This window comes from Rhinolophus sinicus, linkage group LG10 (genome assembly GCF_036562045.2).
Source record: "Rhinolophus sinicus isolate RSC01 linkage group LG10, ASM3656204v1, whole genome shotgun sequence".
NCBI lineage: Eukaryota > Metazoa > Chordata > Mammalia > Chiroptera > Rhinolophidae > Rhinolophus > Rhinolophus sinicus.
Window position 1 is genome coordinate 20,889,226 of NC_133759.1, and position 23,262 is coordinate 20,912,487.

The window sequence follows — 23,262 nt, forward strand, 5'->3', positions numbered from 1 at the left end:
TGAGTGGAGAAAATGCTTTCTCATTTAAACAATAGGGTAGCTATCAAATTGGCTAGAAAGTCAGTAGTTGATATTCTTGGCAGTTTAAAGTGCTAAATAAATATGTAAGACTTCAAGAAACAGTAACCAAAAATTGTTCTTACCCAGGCATAAATTTTTAAATGTACACTTTATTATCATCTCTTTTTTAGGTAAGACTGAAAGAGAAATAAGAATGGCCCATGTGTAGCTTACATACTTGCTCCACAGGGCTTCCCTTAAAAATTTCTTTAATCTTTAGATTTTTTTAAATGATAATCCAATTCAGCAGCACATCCATAACTCAAAATGAGGAGAACAACAAAACAACAACAAAAGTCCTTTATTCCTTCCCCTTGATCCCTTATTAGCTAAAATAAAATTTCCATCTCTAAAAGGAAACAGGTTCTGCCAAAATGGAACTTAATTCATTAGAACAAGGACATAACTATGTGAAACATTAGAAAATGAAAATAGGGGGAAACTCAGACTTAAAAAACTAAAAGTAATGATCTTACCCAGAAAGGCTACTTAGAGAAGGTAGATCTTACAGAGTAAAAAACGTGTGGATTATCACGTAACAAAATAATACCAGAGGCATGAATGAGCAAGCAAAACAACTGAGCCAGATGTACCAGTTGGAGAAAGACTTGAGTGTGGATAGGCAAGGGTATTCTGAAAGCTATGCTGAACAGTTTAGTTTTTGACATAATAAAGATGAACACGTACTATATAATTTGTCTAGCACCTATGGGGAAAGTGACATCTACATAAGTGAGTTTTCCACATGAAATTGAAGTTGACCCCTCTGATTCTAATCAAAATTATAAAATAGCCACAAAGTGTATATTTCACTTGCTTTTTCAAGTAAATGTTTTCCCTTTCCATTTGAGTCATTAAAAACAAAATTTGAGGTCCTGTGCTCTAGGAAATCCACCAGTGCCAAAAGGCTAACAGAAGAATATAGGCTTACTTACCTACCCCTTTGCTACTGGGCCTCTAGGTGTCTATTTCCTTTGCTTTTCACTGCTCTAGTAATCACCCTCGTTTTGATCTGTGGCCTGGGACAATGGTTTCTTCGGGTTTCGATTAAGAGTAAACAGTTGTTTGAGTGGCTCACTCGGAAAAATGTGGAACTTGAACATGCCATTGGTTCTTTAGGGTGCTATTTGTGTTAACTAAGTTTTAAAAAAGTATTTCAGAGCTATTTGATGGGATTGGGGCCAAAGTTAAACACTCCTGGTAGGTACTAATTTCTATTTGTGATTTTAATGAGACCTATGTAAACATATACAAAATTTACTTACCTGGAAAGTGGTCAGAATGGCTGGGGTGAAGAGTTAATAGCTCATGGGAAAAAAAATAGCAACTTTTAATATTAAAGCTCAACCTGGGACCAAATTATTGCATTGGGACAGAATTGTTTTACATTAGCTCTTGAAACCATTACTATGTTACAAAATGGTCATTCACACTTATAAAAAAAGACTTTTTAAAAAAGATTTTCAGTAGCCACATTAACAGGTCAAGTCACTTAAAAATACATTTTAGGAAATTTTTCATCAAAGATGTTAAGTAAAATTAATTCATCTTTAAGTACTTATCTACCATCTTTAAGAGGTTGGACAATTAAGTTCACAAACTCATCCTAGGAAAAGTTACATACCTCATTGCTGAATATCACTATGGTCACCTTCGAAGTACTGCCCTTGGGAAGCTATGCACTGACACCAGTGCCTAGTCCACCCTTCAAAGCAATGTTGGAACTCTTTCTGGAATGGCCATCAGAATTGTTGTATTACCCTTGACGTCCTGAATGTCACCAAAACGTCTTCCTTTCAATATTTCCTTTCTCTTCAGGTAAAGAGAGAATTCACTGGGGACTAGATGAGGTGAGTAGGAAGGGTGTTCCAATATAGTTATTTGTTTACTGGCTAAAAACTCCCTCACAGACAGTGCTGTGTCAGCTGGTCATTATTGTGATGCAAGAGCCACGAAATCTTGGTGAAAAGTTCAGGTCGTTTTAGTCTTTTTCACACAGACTTTTCATCACTTCCAAATAGTAAACTTGGTTAACTGTTTGCCAGTTGGTACAAATTCATAATGAATAATCCCTCTGATATCAAAAAAGGTTAGCAACATCATTGCAACAAGATCGTGACATAACTGTCAGACCTCGTATCTCCAAATAAGCCTTCAGTACTAAATAACAACCACCATTAAAGAGCATTTACCATGTCTGACGCACTGCTCTGCATACTCTATTTACCTACAATACTCAGTTCATCCTCACAGTAACTAGGATTTATTTCTGCAGTTGCACAGCCAGTAAGAAGAGAACCAGGAAGGATTCTGGCTCATAACCATTCTTCTGTAGTGCCTAGTTATTAACCCCCTGAAGCATGTCCATTCCTGCTTTCCCTTAGTTACTTCTGGACCCATGATTAGCCATTAGTCTATACATGGATAGAGGAATATTAAGACCTATACGGAACCCTAAAAAACAGTATCACTCTTACAGAACTATAGCTGTGGGAAAATTTATGAAAAATCCATAATGACCAGGCAAACCATGTCCCACTTCACTATTTACTCCTATCCCGTTTAATAAACTTTAATTTTTTTTTTTAAAAATCTTTATTTCAGATAAAAATATTTCCATAATTTAGGAGAAAGCAAACAAACTTCCTTGAGTCCATTGTTTTAGGTAATTGTGGTTTCCATGAAAAGAATTACTGAGTATCTATCATTTGAATATTTGCCTACATGCTTGTTGGGAGCTTTTGTAGCCTTTTCTTGGTAGGAATTCCAGTTTTTCTGAATTCTTCCCTTTCCTTCAGGTATTCCATTTTGCATTCCTCATAAAAGTCGGGATCATTATAACTACAAGAAAGAAACGGATATCTTTTAAAGCGAATCACTTTGCAAGTGGTTAACATAGCTTACTTTAATAACATTCAGACATCCAGTTCATCATGTACTATCTTTAGAAGTAGATTTTTAGTAATGGTCACAAATTCATCATAAACATTAGACTACGAAACTAGCTAAAGAAAAGGAAAAAAAATAAAAGGACCTAATGGTTCTTTTTTGAGTAGCACTATCCCAGGACAGAGCAATGAGAAACACAGTGCCTACATTCAAAGAGCCCCTGGTGTTAGAAAGCAGACAAGCAAAGACTGCATTACAGTTAAGTAGACCACATGCTAGTAGAGGTATGGCCCAGTGCACCATGGAAACATGGAAGAAGTGGGGAGAGGGAGATGTCACAGGGAAATGTCTGAGATGCACTTTGAAGGACCAACAGAAGTCCCTATAAGAACGCACACAGATGAGGCACCAAGAACTACAAGTAACTTAGTGCAGCTATAGCTGACTATGCACACACACAAAAAAGACCTGAGATGAAGCTGGAATGGGCAGAAATAAAATCATGACAGTCCATTTATGCCGTACTAAGAAGTTAAAATCTATCCTGAAGACAGTGGGGCCATTGTATGATCGGTTTTTTTGTCTTAGATGAATCTGGCAGCATATGGCACATAGGCTAAAAGGGGGCAACCAGGTTAAAGGCAGGGTTTCCGATAAACTATTACAATAATCCAGAGAAGAAATGACGAGGACCTAGAGCAAAGGAGGAGCAGTCGTGATGAAAGGATGAATGGATGGATCTGAGGAAGATTTAGGAAACGAAATCAACAGGAAACAACCATTGGAGTGAGGAGACAAGAGGATTCTAGACAATAGTATATATAATTCACAAAGATACATGAGTCAGGAAGAGTAAAAGGAGCTGAGTTCAGTTTGAGGCCTGAAGAAAGAAGCAGAAAAATGTCACGACCCATAGGAAGTCACTGAATGAACGGGTGCAAAGTGAGTTTTCTCAGACTTAAGAGTGAGAAGAGAACCAGAGAACCAATTTTAAGGAATAAGTTAAGGAAGAAAAGGCTGAGAGGTAGGAAGAGACGTTGGGAAACAGGAAAAGAGCATTTTATAAGGGAAGCCAGGTAGAAGGGAACTTGAAAGGACTTCCAGAGAGAGAGAGGTCAAGTAAAAGAAAGGACTGAAAAGATACTCTATTTGGCTACCAGGACCCCACTAGAATCTTTAGGAAGAGTAGTTTCAGTGGAGTTAGGACAGAAGTCAGATGGCAGTTTATTGAATGAAGGAAGGAAGATGAGACAAGTAGAAACAAAAGCACACAAACCATTAACACTTCACGATGCCACTCTGGAGAGATGAGACAGCATGGTGGTTACATTCATGTTACGGAACGTCAACAGTAAATACAGCAGAGCACTTTCATATTCAAAGATGAAAACATGCTATTTCTTGGAGTATGTTAAGACTTAAGGTCAAATAAAGTTCTTCCTTCCTAACTCTCCGTTTACTTTCAGCAAATGGCACATCCCTCTGTTTCCTTCACTGCTTCTCTCTCCTCTAAACACAGAAGTAGACCCTCCCTCCTGCTTGGCCCCTCCCACAGAATGGACTAGAAAGTGTTATTCTCTCCTATTTGTAGGGGTGAGAGATGGAAAGATATTCAAATGATTAATACTTAGATAACAAAAGCTAACAAATAACAAAATACAATCAAAAACGTGCTAACACTTAAGGAATACCTACTATGTGTCAGCACTGCGGTAGTGTGTTTACATATAGTACCTCACAATCACTCCATGAGGAGTAATGATCGTATCTTATAGTGAGGAACCTGCCCAAGGTCGCCGGGCTAGCGACACTCTGGCTCATCCAGAGTTAAGCTTAGGCTGCCCTTTGCGCCGCCGGTGCTCCTGTCAACGCTGCCCTAGTCCTGCCCTGTCGAGAGGGAGGGATAGTATCTCAAATAAGAATAACTTAAGTTACTATGATGACGGAAACCGAGGTGTAAAAATTCTTAATATACTAAAGAAAATTTAACAAAGTCAGTCACAGAAGTTTAAGAGGCTTCTTTATTCATTAAACATCTCCTGGTAGCACTAGGGAAGAGAACTGGAAAAATCGTAAGTCCCAGAATGAACCCTTCTTCCTTTGCGGTAGAACGCCTAGGGCAGGTTCTGGCCCATAAATGAGGGCTGCTATCAGAATTATTATTATTACCAACTTGAGAAAAAATCATGTGGACCTAGAGTGTGTTTTCTCATCTCCTTCCTCATGTGGAGATTAGTTTAAATAATCTCTAAAGTCTTCCAACTACAGCGTTCTAAAAAAGTCTATAAATTTATGTGTACATTATTATCAAAAGGAAAACAAATACAAGATTCAGATAATCACTACTTCTTATCTAATTCCCTGAGAAGTATCAAACCATACCAATACATATGCTTCACAGGCTGGGGTAGCAGCGTACAGAAGGAAATAAGGGCTTCCCAAAACGAAGATTTCAATTACAACCATCACCTAACACCATCTACAGAAGTATTCTGCATACTGTCAGTAATGAGGGTGCTAAAACAGGTGGGGAGAGGCAACATAAAGCACCTACATTCAAAAAATTTGCATATTTTTACTTTAAGATTCAAGGAACTACAACAAAGTATCAGTGAATATGATATTTAAGAATTATTTTAAATTTTAATTTAACTAACTTCAAAATCTAAATTGATCTTTGTGTCCTTCATTTGATTTATTGTAGGTTTCCTAGGAGTTAAATTATACGGATTCGAAAAAAAATCACAAGGCTGGCAAAGGTCTTAGAGATAGTCTAATTACTTTTCATTAGAAGATATAAATATAAACCTACTGATAATATATTCTACAGATCAACCTGTTTATAAAAAGGAATTGGTTAAATCACATGAAAAATCATATATTTTTGTTTGCTGACCTCGTATTTTTAATGAGATACAATGCTGACCCACATAAGTTGAAAAGATCCTTCATAAACATGTTATACTGCTTTTTTTAGTATAATCTTTAACAAATTGAAATTTTAGACTCAATTAACAATATGATGGATTTGGTGGGGGGAAGTACAGAATGCATTACACTGAATGAGTTAAAAAACATACTGTTACCTAATACATATATTACACACACACACACGGGAGAAGCACAAACACTGAGGTAACTACTTACTAAGCTGTTAGACACTCTTTCAATGCAGTATTTTCTTTCCGGCATTTTACTACCATAAGGATCCCAGAGTCCTTGCAACATTTGGTAAAATCTGAAATAAAAATTTGAAAAGAAAAAAAAAATGACTTGTAATTTACATCAATACAATTTCTGACAGCTCTGCAATATTCATTTTTAACATCTATTACCTAGATCATGCTTGGCACACAGCACAGGCTCCACCAAAGACACGTACATAAATAATTAAGGCAGAATAAGGTGAGTGTTGTTTACTTTTTAGAAATAAAGAATGAAATTTGAAAAGAGGGAGAGAGAACCTCTGAGATAGAGCCAGGAGGCTTCATGGAGACAGATGGAGTGTAGAGAATAAGTATGATTCCTAATAGAGAGGAAGAGTATATTCTAGAAGAAATGAATAAGAAGAATAAAAGGGGCCTGTTTCCAGACTGGAGCATTTGGTGTCCAGTCTCTGCATGCCTCCTGGTGGCACCAAGGCACCCCCTTTCTTTAAGTCAATCTTGCCACCATGGTACGTTCACTTCTGATAACAGGGCTCTCACTCCAATCCCAAATCAACTCTTAGATGCTCCAGAAAATTCAAATGGCTTTCTGTAAAATTTCCATTCTGGTAGTTTGCCTTTTAAACTGTCTGGACCCTCTGGTGTCCTGCCTTCTCAGGACCACCAACTCAGAAAAACCTGGTGCTATAACCCACCCACAGCTGGGCCACTTGCTGATTCGTCTTATGTTTATTTGGGGTCACTCAGTCCTCCCTTATTCTTTCCACAGGAGTGTGTGCTGTGCTCCCCACCTTTTACAGCCACTTTCCTGAACTACCCTGGTCCTTTCCTGACCACTGGCTGCTCTAGTTCCAGGCTTTGCCACCTCCAATTTGCTGTAAGCAACAGACCATTTCCATATCAGATCTTAAATTACAATATTATCCTTACAAAGAAACAGTAGGCAAATAGTAACATTTTCTGAATAACCCCTTTAATACACAATTATCAAGATTTCCCTCTTTTCTTGAGTAATGTGTTACCCTTCCAGTTACTAAGGAATACATAATTCACAATTATTTTACAGCAAGCGGTCATTTCAGGAGTCTCCAGGAAGACACACCGTATGTAACAAAAATATGTTCAAAGCACAAGCAAACTGGAAAAGATTGAGATTTGTTAAAACACATAAAAAACTCAGTAGAGGGGCTTTACTGGGACGAGATTCCTACAGCACAGATATCTGCGTCTGCCTGCAGTACCACAGCATACTTTGAAGGGTAAGTGGTAGAAAACCAATAGATGCAGAAAATGATTTTACTTCAGATAATATTCATGATCACTTTAAATTACAAGTGACACGTAATACTCCACTCCACAGACACAGGAGCAGCCGCCTTTAGTTCCTGCTCACCAGTCTCAGCAGTGCCACCATTTGCTCTCTGATCCCTGAACCTATTCTTGTTCCTCTCTATAGAGATGCGCTGGACACCTGGGCCAAATCAGACCTGGGAGTTTCTTTTGTGCCCTACAACTCAAGAAGGCAAAGCCGACTTATAAACATCTCATTAGCAGGAGATCCTGAGGGGTGGCCACTGGCTATCAAAACTTTCATTCTGGAATGTCATTAGCATTCCTACATGTTAAGGATTTTACTTACAGCATATTAAAATCTACTTTTCTGGAAGCAAGGTTTATGATCCCAAATAAAACTTAAGACATTAGCAATACTCCAAGGGAATACGTGCATCAAGTTAATCCAGAAGTGATGACATCTGGCCAATGGTTTCTTGAAGGGAAATGCCAAGAGAACAGTGGTGACGAACCGCGGGCTGATCCCGGGTACCAGCTCACCCTTACCGAAACCTCCCAGACTATGCCCGACCAGTTCACTCAGCTACCGTCTAGAAAAAGATCATTACCATCATGAATTTGCCTAATGAAGTATGTTAGTTGACCCACCCCTTGTCCTTTTCTGGAAAACACACACACCATGGCTACTATCAAAAGTCCACTTTCTGAATTTAACAAACCCAATATTTCACACTTGAAAAATTCACAAGAGAATGCTTACCATCCCATTATTTTAAGATTCGTCATGCCTAACAGAAATAGAAATGTCTTTAGTAGGACCTGATGCGAGGTAGCATGTATGTGTTCTGATCACAACAAAGGGATAGTCTGTATCTTTTCACACTTGTCCAAATCTCTTCAGGAATAACGGCAACTGGCCTGAAGCCTCCAGCTGCTTGTAAGGTTTCTGTCACTTGTTTAGCAACAAGGTTTTAATGAGGCCCTTGCTTTCATACCACATTAGTACATACTCATGCAACAAGGATGCTGCCAGTGCTGCCAACTGACCTCTAATTGTTACTCTAAAACAAATCTAACTTACATTCCTTTTTTCCGTGTTATGTTAAATGTTGAAGGGCCTGTACACCTGTAAATAAGTAATTTAATTTTAATTACCATTAAAGCCTATGAAAATAAAAGTTCATTCACTTAAGTATATCTTAAGGTAATGCAAATGAGTATCAATAAACAGTGACAGTTGAGAGATTCCTAAGTTATTCCAAAATTTAAAGAAATGTGCTTAAAGATAGTATTCAAGACTTTCGGTCTTTAAAATATCAAGAACATGAGAGTCCATCTTTCTTTTGTAAAAACCCTCATTTTTCTGAAAGAAACCACTTAATACCACATAATAAATTATTGGTAAGAATATTCTTTAGAAATAGAATAAAATTTGAGTCAAGTACATATAGGAAAAACAGAAAGAGATACAGTCTTCTCCTAACTTTCAGGTAATGGGCACAATAATCATATTGTAATTAAGTACAAGTAATCTATATCATTTCAAGTTTATATAAGACAAATATTTTTGGGGAGCCCCTCTGTATAAAAGCAGTAAGAGAAATAAATGGTTTGGAATGGTTTTTAGCTCATTTAATTTATGGAACTTTTGAATATATTTTAATATTTAAACAACCCCAATAATAAGGTATCTTAATTAAACCAAGGATAAGTATTTATGGTGCAACTCTGCATGGAAAGAGAAATACTGGGCACTTGATCGTTTATCTGTTTCATTTAGTACTAAGTTTCATATAACATATTATTTTGAAAATGCAGTCATCCAGTTAAAACTAAAACATTCGATGAAAGATGACACTTTAAAAACATACCAAATTAAAAGAAATAACCCCTAATGTTTCATGTCTCTGACTAGAACCACTCCATTTATATCTCCACTAATTTATATTTTTTGAATCCTAAGCTTATAAACTTTTACACAACCTTGCGACATAGCACTTATTTCTAACTTTCCAGTACTTTTATTTCTTTAATCAGTATTTATAAAGTCCCTATTTTTCCAACATTACAAAATACACAGATATATTTGGATACCAACATAATTTCCAATTTTAACATACAAGCTATGTGTAATATCGCCATGATTACACCATAATCTTACTGATTTCACCTTTAAATCTAGAACTTCAGTTTAATCTAAATGAAAAAGAGTTCAGAGGTCTTGCTTATTAATGACACAGAGTAGGGTAGATTTTAAAATCACCATAGACTCATAATTTGTCATCAACTCTGCAACTGGAAATCTTAAGCCTAAAACTGTTTGCTTCTATAGAACTGGATAAGGACAAAAACAGAGATGTACTTACACAATGTAAAAAAGATCTTTTGACCAGTTATTAAATCATAAGGTTTTAAAAATATAAAACTGAAAACAATACAATTTGGGGAGGGTCTAGGTAAGTGCTGACTTTGTCATATTTTCCTTCAGACAAAGGTGTCTGCAGTTTTAAACCTGTAACATAAATTTAAGTCCGAAACGAGTATTTCTCAGGAAAAGCTATCTTTTAAGTGAAGACTTCTGTAGTGAACAGTCCGATGTCCATTCCCTGGAGACGACGCCTAAGTGCTGTGTGGCTCTCAGTAATCAGCGTCCCTTCTGGAAGCTGTGAAGTAAAAAGTGCCTGAAGACCACAGGAGGTCACGCTCAGTTCTGAGCTCACCAGGTTCAAAGGCAGGCCTGGACCAAAGCAGAGACAATGAAGGCAGTAGTTTGTCCTCTTCCTTCTAATGACTGCTCAGCTGAAGGAGACCAAGGCCACAAAGCCACAAAGCACATTATTCTGTATAACTGACAGCACGAATGGTATTTCATGAAGTTCATGTGAAAGATTTTCTAAACAGTTCTGACTTCTATGTACATTCGTTTATAAAATTTAGTAACAAAGCTAGTTCTCTCGATAAGCTTTGAGTCAGTGATCACAGGAGTTTGACTTCTGGAAAGAACTCAATCCAATCCAACCTAAAGATAAAGCCAAATATTATACAGAATTCCAGATTGAGTGAGAAGCTAATTAGGAAAAGTTCATTTTAGTTGAAAAAAAGTGTATGTGTGAGTATTTGCCAACATTGTAACAACAGAATTCCATAGACAAATTTTCAAGGGATCTATAAAATTAATCATTCAAACGGGGAAAAAAAAAAACCATAACATGTAGCAACAACAGCATCCTTTACAAGACACGTACATTGAAACAGTGGCTTCTTCATTGCATTCACACCTTAAAAAAATGTTTCTGTTTCCAAAGTTAAATCTACGCTACTGCAGAGGGGAAATCACCAAATCATACTGTCACCTTAATGTTAAAGAAGAAATGCAATTGTAAATATTTCATTTTTTTTGTATTTACCAAACTAGAAGGAAAAGAAAACAAATCACTTACATTCCTGCCTTCACAGTAGCAACAATAATAACAGCTAACACTTGTATTTACTATGTAAAAGACACTGTCCAATGAGTTAATTCAGGCTTCAAAGGTATTAACTGATTCAATCAATTACAATTTTAAATTTTTAATATATTCTTTCAGTGCTTATCTATGGGCTCATAAAATATCCATTCATTCATTCAACAAACATTTTCAAAGTACTTGCTACGAACCTAGCTAGCACTGGGCTAAGTTCTGGGGTTTCCATGCTGAGCAAGACAGAGGGTTTCTGTCCTGTAGGAGCTAACAATAGTCCTGAGAAGACAGACAACTAAAAAGTGCTAACAGTAGAGTTTGCCCTTTGCTCTGAGAGGAAGGGCAGGGAGGGCGCATGGAAGCAAAGAATTGGAACTCCAAACCTATTCAAGAGAAACTTCTCAGGAGAAGGACTTTTAAGCTATGAGCTATACTGAGCTAGTGAACGAGGAGAAGGAAGAATGTTCTAGACAAAGGGAAGAGTACAGGGGACGGTCTGGAGGTGAACAGGAAGTACATATTACAGAGACTAATTCAGAGGAGCTGGAACATTTCAGGTTACTTGGTTGTGTGTGTATGCATGTGTGTGTGTGTGTGTGTGTGTGTGTGCGCGCACATGTGTATGTCTGGTGAATGGGAGGTGGAGAAGGAAAGGCACGCAGCAACTGTGACTGGTAGGCAATGTGAAAATGACTTGGCTTTCTTCTAGGAGCAATGGAAATCTTCAGAAGGGTTTTAAGTAGTGGCCTGACACAATCAGATTTTCTTCAGATAATTAGAAGAGAAGGCAGGGGAGGCAGAAGTGGGAATAACAGGGTAACGGTTAGGAAGTTAGTACAATAATCCAAATAAAAGACGGCAAGGAGCTAAAAAGACAGAGGAAGTGAGAATGGAGAGAAGGAGATGACTAAAACTGAAACTTGACAGGACTTGAGATATACCTGGTGATGAGGGAAAAAGATGAAGGAGTCAAGGATAACTCCTGAATTTCTTGCTGGGTACATGATGGTGCAGTTTGACAACTTAAAAAACACCAGAAAAAGAACAGCATACAAGGTGCATATGATGTTGTCCTGTTCTGGTGGGAGTCGGTGGAGGGAGATAGGATAAAGGTAACGACTTTGAGACGTGTTCAGCTAGGCGGCCTGTGAAACATGCAAGCAGAGTCATCCAGAAGGCAGTTAGGCACATAGGGCTAAAGCAAGTCTGAAGATAACTATTTGGATAGTAGTAGTTTAGTAAAAATAATGAAAACAAGAGGCCCCTTGGCGATGGTTGAGGAATACCAACATTTAAGCATCGAGCTGAGAGAGAGGAGACTGGAAAGAGGGAGGGCTGTGTGGCATCACAGACGTCACGGAAACCGAGTGAATGACCCTCACTACATGACCAGTGTCCAATGGACCCAATTTCATTTTTCAAGTTTCTTTTAGGAGTCGTTCCAACTATTGTAAGGATGGTATTTCATGACTGTTACCCTTTCTTAGAGGCCGTCCCCTCCAATCAACATATTTTGTAACAATAAAACAATCTATCTTGCCATTATCATACAGGTTCATTGTATCTTTGTACAAAGTTAAGATACAACATAGACTCTTAATGAACTTATTTTTCTTACATCTTGAAATGTTCTACTGTAACATCCTAGCAATTATTTCGTGATGACTTATCAATTATTCCCAACTATACTAAAAATGACTAGAATAAGAAGAAAACGAAATGATGGAATCATCTAGAAAAATGATGCAACAGTGAAATAAATCTTCATTACTACATCAGTTTTCTTATAATGTTGCCTAATGTATTACAGCATTATTCATGAATATATAAAAGCAGTCTTTTTATTTTGGGGGGCTTTTCTGCTTTCCTTGAACACAGTTGAGATTTGAAATTTTTTTTTTCACTTTCCAATTATTTTACTTAGAATAACAGCCCCTGAAGACGTTCAAGTCCGAACCTGTGAATATATTAGGTTACATGGCAAAGGGGAATCAAGGTTGCTAACCAGCTTGACTTTAAAAAAGGGAGATTACTTTAGTGGGCCCAAAGTTATCACAAGGAAGCTTAAAGGTAGAAGAGGGAGACCAAAGAAAAAAGCAAGAGAGAGATGTGATAATAGAAGGTCAGTTATCTTGCTGGCTTTAAAGATGGCGAAAGGGGAACACCTGCCAAAAATGGGGGGCCTTGATATGAACTGAATGTCTGTGTCCCCAAAAACCCCAGTGCCTCCCACTTTGCGATATGTGACGGTATTAGGAGGGAGGGCCTTTACAGGGAGGTAACTAGGATTAGACAGTCATGAGGGTGGGGTGCTCATTAACGGGATTAGTGTCCTTGTAAGAGTCTGGAGTGCTTGCTTCCTCTCTCCACTCTCCACCGGGTAAGAAAGCAAGAAGTCAGCAGTGGGCCACCCCAAAGAGGTCTCTCACCAGAACCCAACCATGCTAGCACCCTGATCTAGAACTTCCAGCCTCCAGAACTGTAGGTCTGTTATTTGTTAACCATCCCGTTTATGGTATTTTTGCTGTAGCTGCTTGAGGTAAGACAGGCCTCTAAAAGCTGAAAAAGGCAAAGAAACAGACTTTCCCAGAGAGCCTCCAGAAAGGAATGAAGCTCTTCCAACATCTTGATTTTAATCTAGTAAGACTTATGTTACACTTCTGAACTACGGAACTGCAATACAATAACTCTGTGTTGTTTTAAGCTACTAAATTTGTGTAATTTGTCACAATAGCAAGAATATACTAATACACTGCTTATATAGAAAAAGAAAATTGACAAAAAGATGTTTCACAATTACCATGTTTCCCCGAAAATAAGACCTAGCCGGACTATCAGGTCTAATGTGTCTTTTGGAGCAAAAATTAATATAAGACCCGGTCTTTTATATTACGTTACATTATATTATATTATACCTGGTGTCATATTAAAATAAGACTGGATCTTATGCTAATTTTTGGGCCAAAAGATGCATTAGAGCTGATGGTCAGGCTAGGTCTTATTTTCGGGGAAACACGGTATTAGATGAATCAGATGCATGCAAAGAAACTGATTAACAGTACTCTAGATTCTAATGATGATGAAATTGATTGTATAAGCACAATCACAGGCTATGACTCTTCAGATGATAATATCCAAGATGAACTTTCTCAAAGTCAGATACTGATAAATACATATTTTGAAGGCAAAAAAGAAATGTGGTCTTCCCATCCCATCATTCAACAGAAGGGACTTTTCATGCAGCATATGCAACAAGAGTCTACTATCCCATTGTGCTCAAGGATATATGGCAGTGTATCAATAAAGATGATTAGAAGAAAACTATTTATAGTATGTATCGGGCTAAAAATAAAAATGTTTTAAAATTATGGAGCAAAAAAAGATGGCCATCCTTTTCAACAAAATTAGTAGCCATCAATGTTTTCAAAAATATTGCGTTTTAAGGATGTAAGTACAGGAAGAACCAGGATTAATGATAAATTAGAACCTACTAGAGATGTATCTGAAATGTGAAGGCACTATTGACAAGATAGGTATGTTTCAGGTTCATGAATGACAGTTGCATTCAAAGGACACTGACTCGATCAAGCATAAAACTTTCAAAACAAGGAATAAAAATTTGGGCTTGCTATGTTCAATTCTAATAAAAAAATGTAAGTCACTGTTCCTCTGTTCTGTAATTTATTTTTTTTTAATATGATGGTAAACTGTAAAAATAAATAAATAAAAGGCATCCATCAGATGACTACCTTTTCTGATAGTTTGGGTTACAAAAGCAGTAGTCATTATTGTCAACTGCTGCTGAGACATCAACTAAAATGAGTACTGAAAATCACCTATTAATTTTTATGTTACGATTTTAAGTCATAATGCTGTCTAGAAACGTCTTTGATTCATATAATACCAGGGAGAAGATTAGAACAACAACAACAAAAATCCTTGCTCCTATTGCTGCTGCATTAAACATTGCTTTTCTTTTCAATTCTCTAGGACAGTTATTTCTCTACCCAAGTGTGCATTAAATACAAAATACGGTTCCTAACTCCAATGTATTTGTAATATAGTGGCAGACACAGAAGGAATTCCATAATATTACCAAATAGTTGTGCCTTCGCTTGATCAACTTGGGTTTGTAACCCTTTACACCTGGCACTGTGCAATACGGTAGCCACCAGGCATGTGCCTACTGAGCACCTGAAATGTGTTAGTCTGAACTGCAGCGTGTTGTAAGTATAAAATGCATGCTGCATTTTGAAAGCTCAGGATGAAAACAGTAATGCAAAATATCTCAATAATTTTCATATTGATTGCAAGTCGAAAAGATAGTATCTTGCATAGAGGATTATAGATTAAATAAAATGCAATATTGGAATTTATTTTACCTTTTAAAATTTCACATTTTTTAAATGCAGCTGCTATACACTAAAAATGGTAACTATGGCTCATATTATATTTCTATTGTCCAACAAAACTCTCTGCAATGATGGAAATATACTCTGCACTTTCCAACAGTGCAGCCATTAGCCACTTGAAATGTGGCTACTGCAACTGAAGAACTGAATTTTTCATTTTAATTAACTTTAATTCAATTAAATAGCCCCATATGTCTGGTGGCTACCATACTACACAATGCAGCTCTAGATACTTTCAGTTTGGCAGCTAGTGATGAGTTGGCTACTGCTTCATGATTTGAAATTTATGATCATTTTAGGCTCAGTAATCTTTCTTATCTTTCCTTAGGGCATGTATTTCTTGCCATTGATCCTTTTTAAGCCTTCGAAAATACCTAATCAAAATAAAGTATGTAAGGAAATAAAAACTACGTATAAATAATCATTTCATAAATTTGACCAGCTTAGCTGGTATTCAACAAATAGCTCAATAAATAAACAAGTTCAATGAATGTCAAATTTATAATTCTGAATTTCTAGTAGGCTTGAGTTGATTTAACTCATCCGTATATTTATAAATATGGTGCTACTAAATAATGTTTCCCGTGGCATACAGTGTTATCTAATTTCTTTGACACAGATCTAAATTTTTGACACTGTTTTTATCATTTATTGAGTTTAAGCAGGGTCAATTCAGAATTTATCCAAAAACAACACATAAAATTTTGGGGCGGCCGGATGGTTCAGTTGGTTAGAGCGTGGGCTCTCAACAACAAGGTTACTGGTTCAATTCCCGCATGGGATGGTGGGCTGTGCCCCCTGCAACTAAAGACTGAAAATGGCAACTGGACTTGGAGCTGAGCTGCGCCCTCCACAACTAGATTGAAGGACAATGACTTGGAGCTGATGGGACCTGGAGAAACATACTGTTCCCCAATATTCCCCAATAAAAAAAATTTAAAAAACAAATACACAATACATAAAATTTTGAGGCTTAACAGAAATTAAAACGTGTGAGGAGGATACACAGATTCATTATCTCTATTTACTAGAATATACGCTTCATGGGAATAAAATGTGACTCTGACAAGGAGCACTTAGTAGGCAGCATTTGGAACAGAGATGATTTCTTATGGCAACCAAAGGGCAATGATACATTCATTTTGAGCAGGGTCTAAATCAAGGGTGTCAAAACTGCGGCCCGCAGGCCAACTGCGGTCCACAATCCATTGTTAATTGGCCCGCAGCAAATTCCAAAAATATATTTAGTTTACTTAAATAAACCAGGTGAGGCAAATACGTACTTCACCTTGAGTGAGTGGCCTGGCTGTTTGTGTATTTTACTGCACATGGCCCTTGGTGAAAACCGTTGAAAAAAGTTCGGACACCCCTGGTCTAAATAGTTCTTAACTCATTTCTCCATTTTTAAAAAAAGAAAAAACTGTCTTATTTCAGGTGGCGTTTTTGGTTTCCATTTTGCCATGTAACTTCGTAATTTTTTTGCAAGGTATTTAAAAGTGTTAATATTAACAGCAATAAGAACAAAACGACAATGGCAACTAAAATATACTGAGTATTTATTATGTAGTACCAATAACTATACTGAGTACTTTGTTTATTAGCTCACGTGAATTCTACAAAAACACTATCAGATAAGCACTATTATTATCATCATTTGTTAGATGAGAAACTGAGTTTTATGTAGGTTACATCACATTTCCAAGACTGGCCAAGAACTGGCCTTTGTAATTTTGTAAACAAACTTGTAACTACTTTTGATTCCCACTTACTCCCTTCCACAATGAGAACACAGGAAAACCTTCCACATTTAGCAGAAATTTCCATGCCCACAGAATAGACTTAACCCAGGTCAATTAATGTTACATGAGTCACAATGGAGACCTGGGAAGTGAGCAGGGTGGTTCTACACATCCTATCACTCCCACAGGAAAAAATAAGCTACAGCTTATTGATCTGATTTTCTGCTACTTAGCAAATCCTCTGAAATAAAATAACATCAGATTCTTCATTCCCTGGGTCCACACCCATTTTTCCAGAATTACTATAAGATATACTTAAACATTTAAAATAAGGATTTTACACATGAGAAAGTGGCTCCTCCAAGCAGTATATAATGAAATGCTAAATTTGAAGTTTCAGATTTTAGGTGCTACCAGATATGAAAGGTAGACATTAGCCCAGGCGAGTATAGCCAAGGAAAGCACCAAATCAACCCATCTTTTGTGAAAGACCACATGTAAAAGATGCTGTAAGTCTCCCCAGATAATGGAATCCATGAGTATCATTAATAGTGACTAGGTGGAGGATTTAGAAAGTGACAAAGCAAGAGAAATGTAAGTGAATGAGTAGGGTTCACACCATACATTTTTGTTACATGTTCCCTCTTTGCTCCCCCCACAGCCTCCAAAGTTAAAAGACCTACTCAGAAACTGGCACATCTGAACATGGAGCATTCTGGTCTTCCTTGCCATCTTCTGGTGGGTGATGTGCCCCCTATTCCTGACAACAAGTAAGTTCACACAAAAGAACCATGCTTTTAATAATGCAAGTCATATAAGCAATAACCTAACCTGCTGTAGTTTTTCATTCTGGCAAGTGATTTACAGCCTCTTCTAGGGCTGAACATGAGCCAACAGTGAGCATTAACAGTCACTCAGGAAGGGTCCAGGAAAGAACCAGCTGCCTTGTTTGGGACTTCTGGGATGGAAATGGTTAGAGTGGGAAGAACCTTAGAGGTCACTTAATCTAAACACTTACTTAATTCAGAAAGTCCCTCATAATCCATCTCACTGTCTAAACCCTTGTGGTGAGAGAAAACTCGTTATCTCATAAGGTAGCCAGTTCCTCCCCCATATGTGTGTGTGTGTGTGTGTGTGTGTGTGTGTCTGTGTTGGGGTGGGGGATTTATAGCCTGGAAAAAACTAGCGTAAGTCTAATGCTTCCTCCTCATCAAATACTATAGGGAATAACATTCCTGTTGCTTCCTTCCCCTGGTTCAGAGCCAGTGTAAAAGCTGCTCCTTTTTCCTTGTTGTACGTGGTGTCCAGACTACTGATGAAAGCTCGTCACCCTCCTCATGATCTGCTGGTTTGCAAATTTACTTATGTATTTAACACTTTGCTTTCCCCAAAAAAGAACTTGAGACAGCTTCTCCCTTAAAAGAAAAAGCAGCATCCATAAAGATGCTAAGTTCTTCAAATCCAAACAAATAGACAATTCAAATATAAAAATAACTATGGCTGTGTCTTTCTTAAAAAAAAAAAATGTATATATATACATAAATATATGTGTATATATACATATAAAAATATATAAATATATACATATATATATATATACATATATATAAAAATATATATAAATACATGTATATAAAATATATATGTATTTATATACATATGAAAAAATATATATATACACACATATATGTGTGTATATATACACACACACACATACATATATATATAAATATATGCACTAAAAATCATTTGTAGGGAATCATTCAGAGAACGACATATCTGTAGCCATTCCTCACCCTGTCTTCTCTTAGCTGAAGCAAAGAGTATTTTTATGTAAGTAAAACGTAGCCTTTGACACCATTAAAAGCCACTTATCAGCTTTCTTTTAATCTAAGTCACACCAACAACCAAAGTAGAAATCCTATACCACAGAATACTATGCAGCCACCAAAACAAAAAGTACACTGACAGAGAATATCTTCAAGACTTAAAGACTGAAAACAGAAAGATGTAGACGAGCATAGCAGAGTACATTACCATTTCTGTGTCGAATACACACACATGAGCACAAGTAGCTGTGCAAGAAGATAAGAAACAAGTAACTGTGGTTTCCTTCTCAGAGAAGGAAAACGGGGACCTGGGGGCAGCAATTGAAGAGACATGTTTGGCTGTATTTTGGTAGTCTGTACACGTGTCAACTTTACAAAATGTAATTTTGTAAAAATTTAAAGAAAGTAATAGCTTTGGGAGGCAGATGGGAGCGAAGTGAGGTCCAGATAAGAGGAGGTTTGGGTTTGGGGAGCAAAATGAAAAAGTCATCTCTTGATCTTTTTTTCCTAGAACAAGCCTTTTTCCCTGAATTGCTGCTTAGCAGCAACTGGGGGGAACCCCCTCCACACACACACACACACACACATCTCACTAAGAACACCCCACTCATCAAGCTCTAGGGATATCTCTGCATATATGGTTAATTTCATTTAATGCTAATTGTCCTCAAATACAAATATGGACACTCCTTTCTGCAAAATACACAACTACAGCCATCCTACTGCTCCCACTAGCCCAGGCCAGGTGAAATGCATTGCTCCAGGGTGAAATGACCCCATCTGAAGTCACACTATTGGCTTTCTTTACATTTAACATGGTCACACCAACTGCCAAAACAGAAGAAATCTGACAATATTACTTCGATTATAAACAGCACCAAATTCTCAGATTTAAAGAGAAAATAAAAGACATGTTATGCTACATTTAATTAGACATTTAATACATGTAGTATCCCTAGTTAACAAGGCAAATCGATCCTTTCAGTTCTGGCTGCAGTTTATTTAAAGACTTTACAATTTTACTACTTAAGAGCCAAGTCCTATGGAGGTGTTATCTCACCATTTATATTTTCACAACACTTATGATATTGCTATCACACTCTTAAAATAAATGAAAAGCCCATGCCACATTTCAGACCAATATAATGCTACAGACTCTATTTATATTTCTGGAAATAAAGATTAAAATAATTCTGTATTGCTCATTTTATTCTTGCAATGTTGAATGTAAAAAAAAGAAAAAAAATAAGATTTTTTTTTTTTAAGTCCCAGGTATACTTGAAAAGCAAAGGTTTTAATCACTAGGTTTTAAAATTAGGCACTAGAAAATATATCATTATAAAATTCTGGCAATAATAGCATTTTATGACTAAATTATTATGCTTTTAATTTTCTATTAAATTGCGATTTATTAGCTTGCTACTTTAAAGATTAGTCTGTGTACAGAATGAATTTAGTGGTGCACATAATGAGACAAGAAGGTAGAAGGATGAACATGAAAAGATTATTTTACATAGTCGTGCATGAGCTATTTGATAATTCCAACATAGTACAAAAGAAAGCTTCTCTCTAGATTGATCATGGTTCAGTTAACATCACTGAATATCTAATATCTCCAACTCAATTAATTCTCACCTGATTAAGATCAGACTGATATTCAAACTAAATCATCTCTCCAGTCAAGTAGAAATCAATATTTCTGATTTTACTTTTAAATTACAATAGAAAATAAAATGCACGCATCTTCAATATGCCAAGAGTAGCTTTTCTATTCTGGTCTACCATGGCATGGATAACACAGTTGATTAAAGAATTATTCTAATTTGAGCACCAATATGTAGCAGATTCTGATTAATTTGAACACAGAGATGGAATAAAGTAATTAAATATATCTTATACAGGGCAAATAGAAAATTGACATAAAACAAACTTGACTTCTTTAAAACAAACCTTACTATTTATCAGCTCAACTAGTTAGGAATACAATTTTATTAAACATTGATTATTCTCAGAGATGAGTCTTATTTCAGGCACAGATATTTATAAGGTGGGCAAAGGAATGGTTCTTTTTAGATCATACTTTCTACCACTACCACCTCCAAAAAGAATGCACATGTTAAAAAAAATAAAATAATTTTTTATGGCTTTTCCAGAAAAAGCAGGACACACTGACCCATCCTTGCTGAGCAGGGTAAACATCAGTAAATCCTAAAATGGCAAAATGCTTACAAATTTGTAACTCTTACTACTAAAGAGAACATGATATAGATTTTCCTCCTCTTTCATGCCTTAATGCCCCTTAAATTTAAGATGGAAAAGAATAAAGCTAAATTATTTATTGGATTAAATGAACAGCAAGTATCGTTTTGCTTGTTAGTAAACTCAATAATTTCGAAGAAAAGGACAGAAATGTGTTCAAATTTTAAATAATATATTTAAGAAATAAAAATCACAGCTAAGTGTACTATTTATTAATATTGAAAATAATAATTTAGAGAGGCCTTAGTGTATGCCAAACATTGTGCATTATATATATTTATTATACACATTGTGTATTATAATATGCAAAGTACTTTAAAGGTATAATTCACATGTAAAATATATGAAATACATATTCTTTATATATTATTTTTCAACTTCATAAAGTAGTTTACTACTCTGTACTAAATAATTCATAGGTGTTATTTACCTTAGATGTATCTTTTCTGGTGTCTTAGATATATCACTTTATAGAAAAAAATATGAGGAGCCAAGAATTATGCAAATTAACCTAAAAAATATAGATTTCCAACATTGATAGCCTGTGAGAAACAGCCATAGAAGTTAGTTATAGACCATAACTAAGGTCATGAAAGTTAAAATTTGTTAAGATATGACTTTTTCCAGACTTGTAGAATGTAAGGCTGGGGCTGCCTAGGCAACTTGGAAGGTGGGCTATGTTAGCTACAAGGGGGTATTCCTTACTTTTATGAAAGACTCCATCCTATTTTTCTTGAACAATATCTCAGTTTGATTTTCTTACTTCTGACTAAAGCCTATCATCAGAGAAACATTTCTCTAATAAATACAATATTATATATTGTATGTGTATCATTTACGTAATATGTATAAGTGGATAATATGTATTATATACAATACGTATTATACTGTTTATAATATATTACTATATACAATATATTATGATGTCTATGTATGTACAATATACATGTTATATAATATATGTATTACGTGTGTATATGTGTGTGTGTGTATGTGTGTATATATATGTGTATATAGTACAAGCACAAAGACAAACAAACCAGTGCCCATGCCCCATGTTTAAAGGTACAGCTGTTACTTTATTCCAGATAATTGCTTGCCTTGCAGAAATGGAAACACAGCATTACAGATGTGAGGACTTAATTTTTATAAAGCTGCAATTTTTGTTTTATGTAAAAATCTCACAATTTTAAATAGTTTAGCTAACTTTGTTTTTCAAATACTGCAAAGAAGAGAAAACAAAATCCGTCTCCATAATGGCTCCCCAGCTGAAGGCTGATGGTCTGTGACGTTAGGTTGAAAGGGTTTCTTGAACACTTCAACTTTAGAATAATTATGCACATGTGGTTATTCCTTCAAAAACAGCTATCAGTCACTTGACAACCACTAAGCGTAAGTCTCATAATTACTCCACACAGCATTGTAGCTGCAGAAGCAGAGGAGTTAAACGGAGAAGTTCCCATCCCTAACTCCCCAATCCCTAATTCCACAGGCCTCATCCTTTCCATTGCTTCATCCTGTGAGGCAATATCAGCCATGATGGATGTTGTACATTTACTTCCTTTCAGAAACCAACAACAGAGAATCAGAGTGGGCCCTTAACTAAAAGTTTACAATTCCTTCACGCCCACGCTGAATGTCTTATGTACCAGTTGGTAAACGTCTCTAAATGTATGCTCGAAGAAGCACTTGCAGTAAGAAGAATGTTTCATCTGAATGGATGCTATTTATAAAATAAAGCGGTTTCTTTTCTTCCTCTATTAAATTACCAGACATTTAGTAGGCTAACAAACAGTTTGTCTGCTGCCCTCAAGAAGTCTCCAACGGAGCATCAAAGAAACGACACACTTAACATTAAACAATACAAAATAAAACAGCAATTATGGAAAAATGACAAATAGCACATGGCAGTGAAAGACTGCTCAAGGGGGACATATGCAAGGACTAGTATGAGACTGAAGGCTCAGCACAGGCGACTAGAAAGGCAGCACAAAATTCAAAGGACTCTTCCCACATTTGCAAAGATGGATGGAAGAATTCCAAGAAATGTAAAACAACGATCTTTACTTTCCACTCCCCTATTAAACAGTCTAATAATCAACCTGTGAGTACAGATGACGAAATGAACAATTATTTTAAGTATTTCTAATAAT

The 23,262-nt window shown here is 36.3% G+C and overlaps 1 protein-coding gene across 5 annotated transcripts in view; it reads right to left on the reverse strand.

Moving 5' to 3' along the window:
- Positions 1-150: 150 nt before the first annotated feature.
- The window catches only part of CMC1 (C-X9-C motif containing 1), a 71,713-nt gene continuing 48,601 nt past the window's right edge, over positions 151-23,262 (reverse strand). For 3 of the 5 annotated variants that reach the window (XM_074312728.1, XM_019745228.2, XM_074312732.1), the window contains 2 exons: positions 6,097-6,187; positions 151-2,901 (listed from right to left, as the gene is read on the reverse strand). In XM_074312728.1, the coding sequence (XP_074168829.1) occupies positions 2,781-2,901; positions 6,097-6,187 (212 nt within the window). In that variant the 3' untranslated portion in view covers positions 151-2,780. Of the gene's footprint in view, positions 2,902-6,096; positions 6,188-8,490; positions 8,536-18,986; positions 19,097-23,262 lie in introns of those variants that run through there. The other 2 variants (XM_074312731.1, XM_074312729.1) reach the window with 2 other exon arrangements.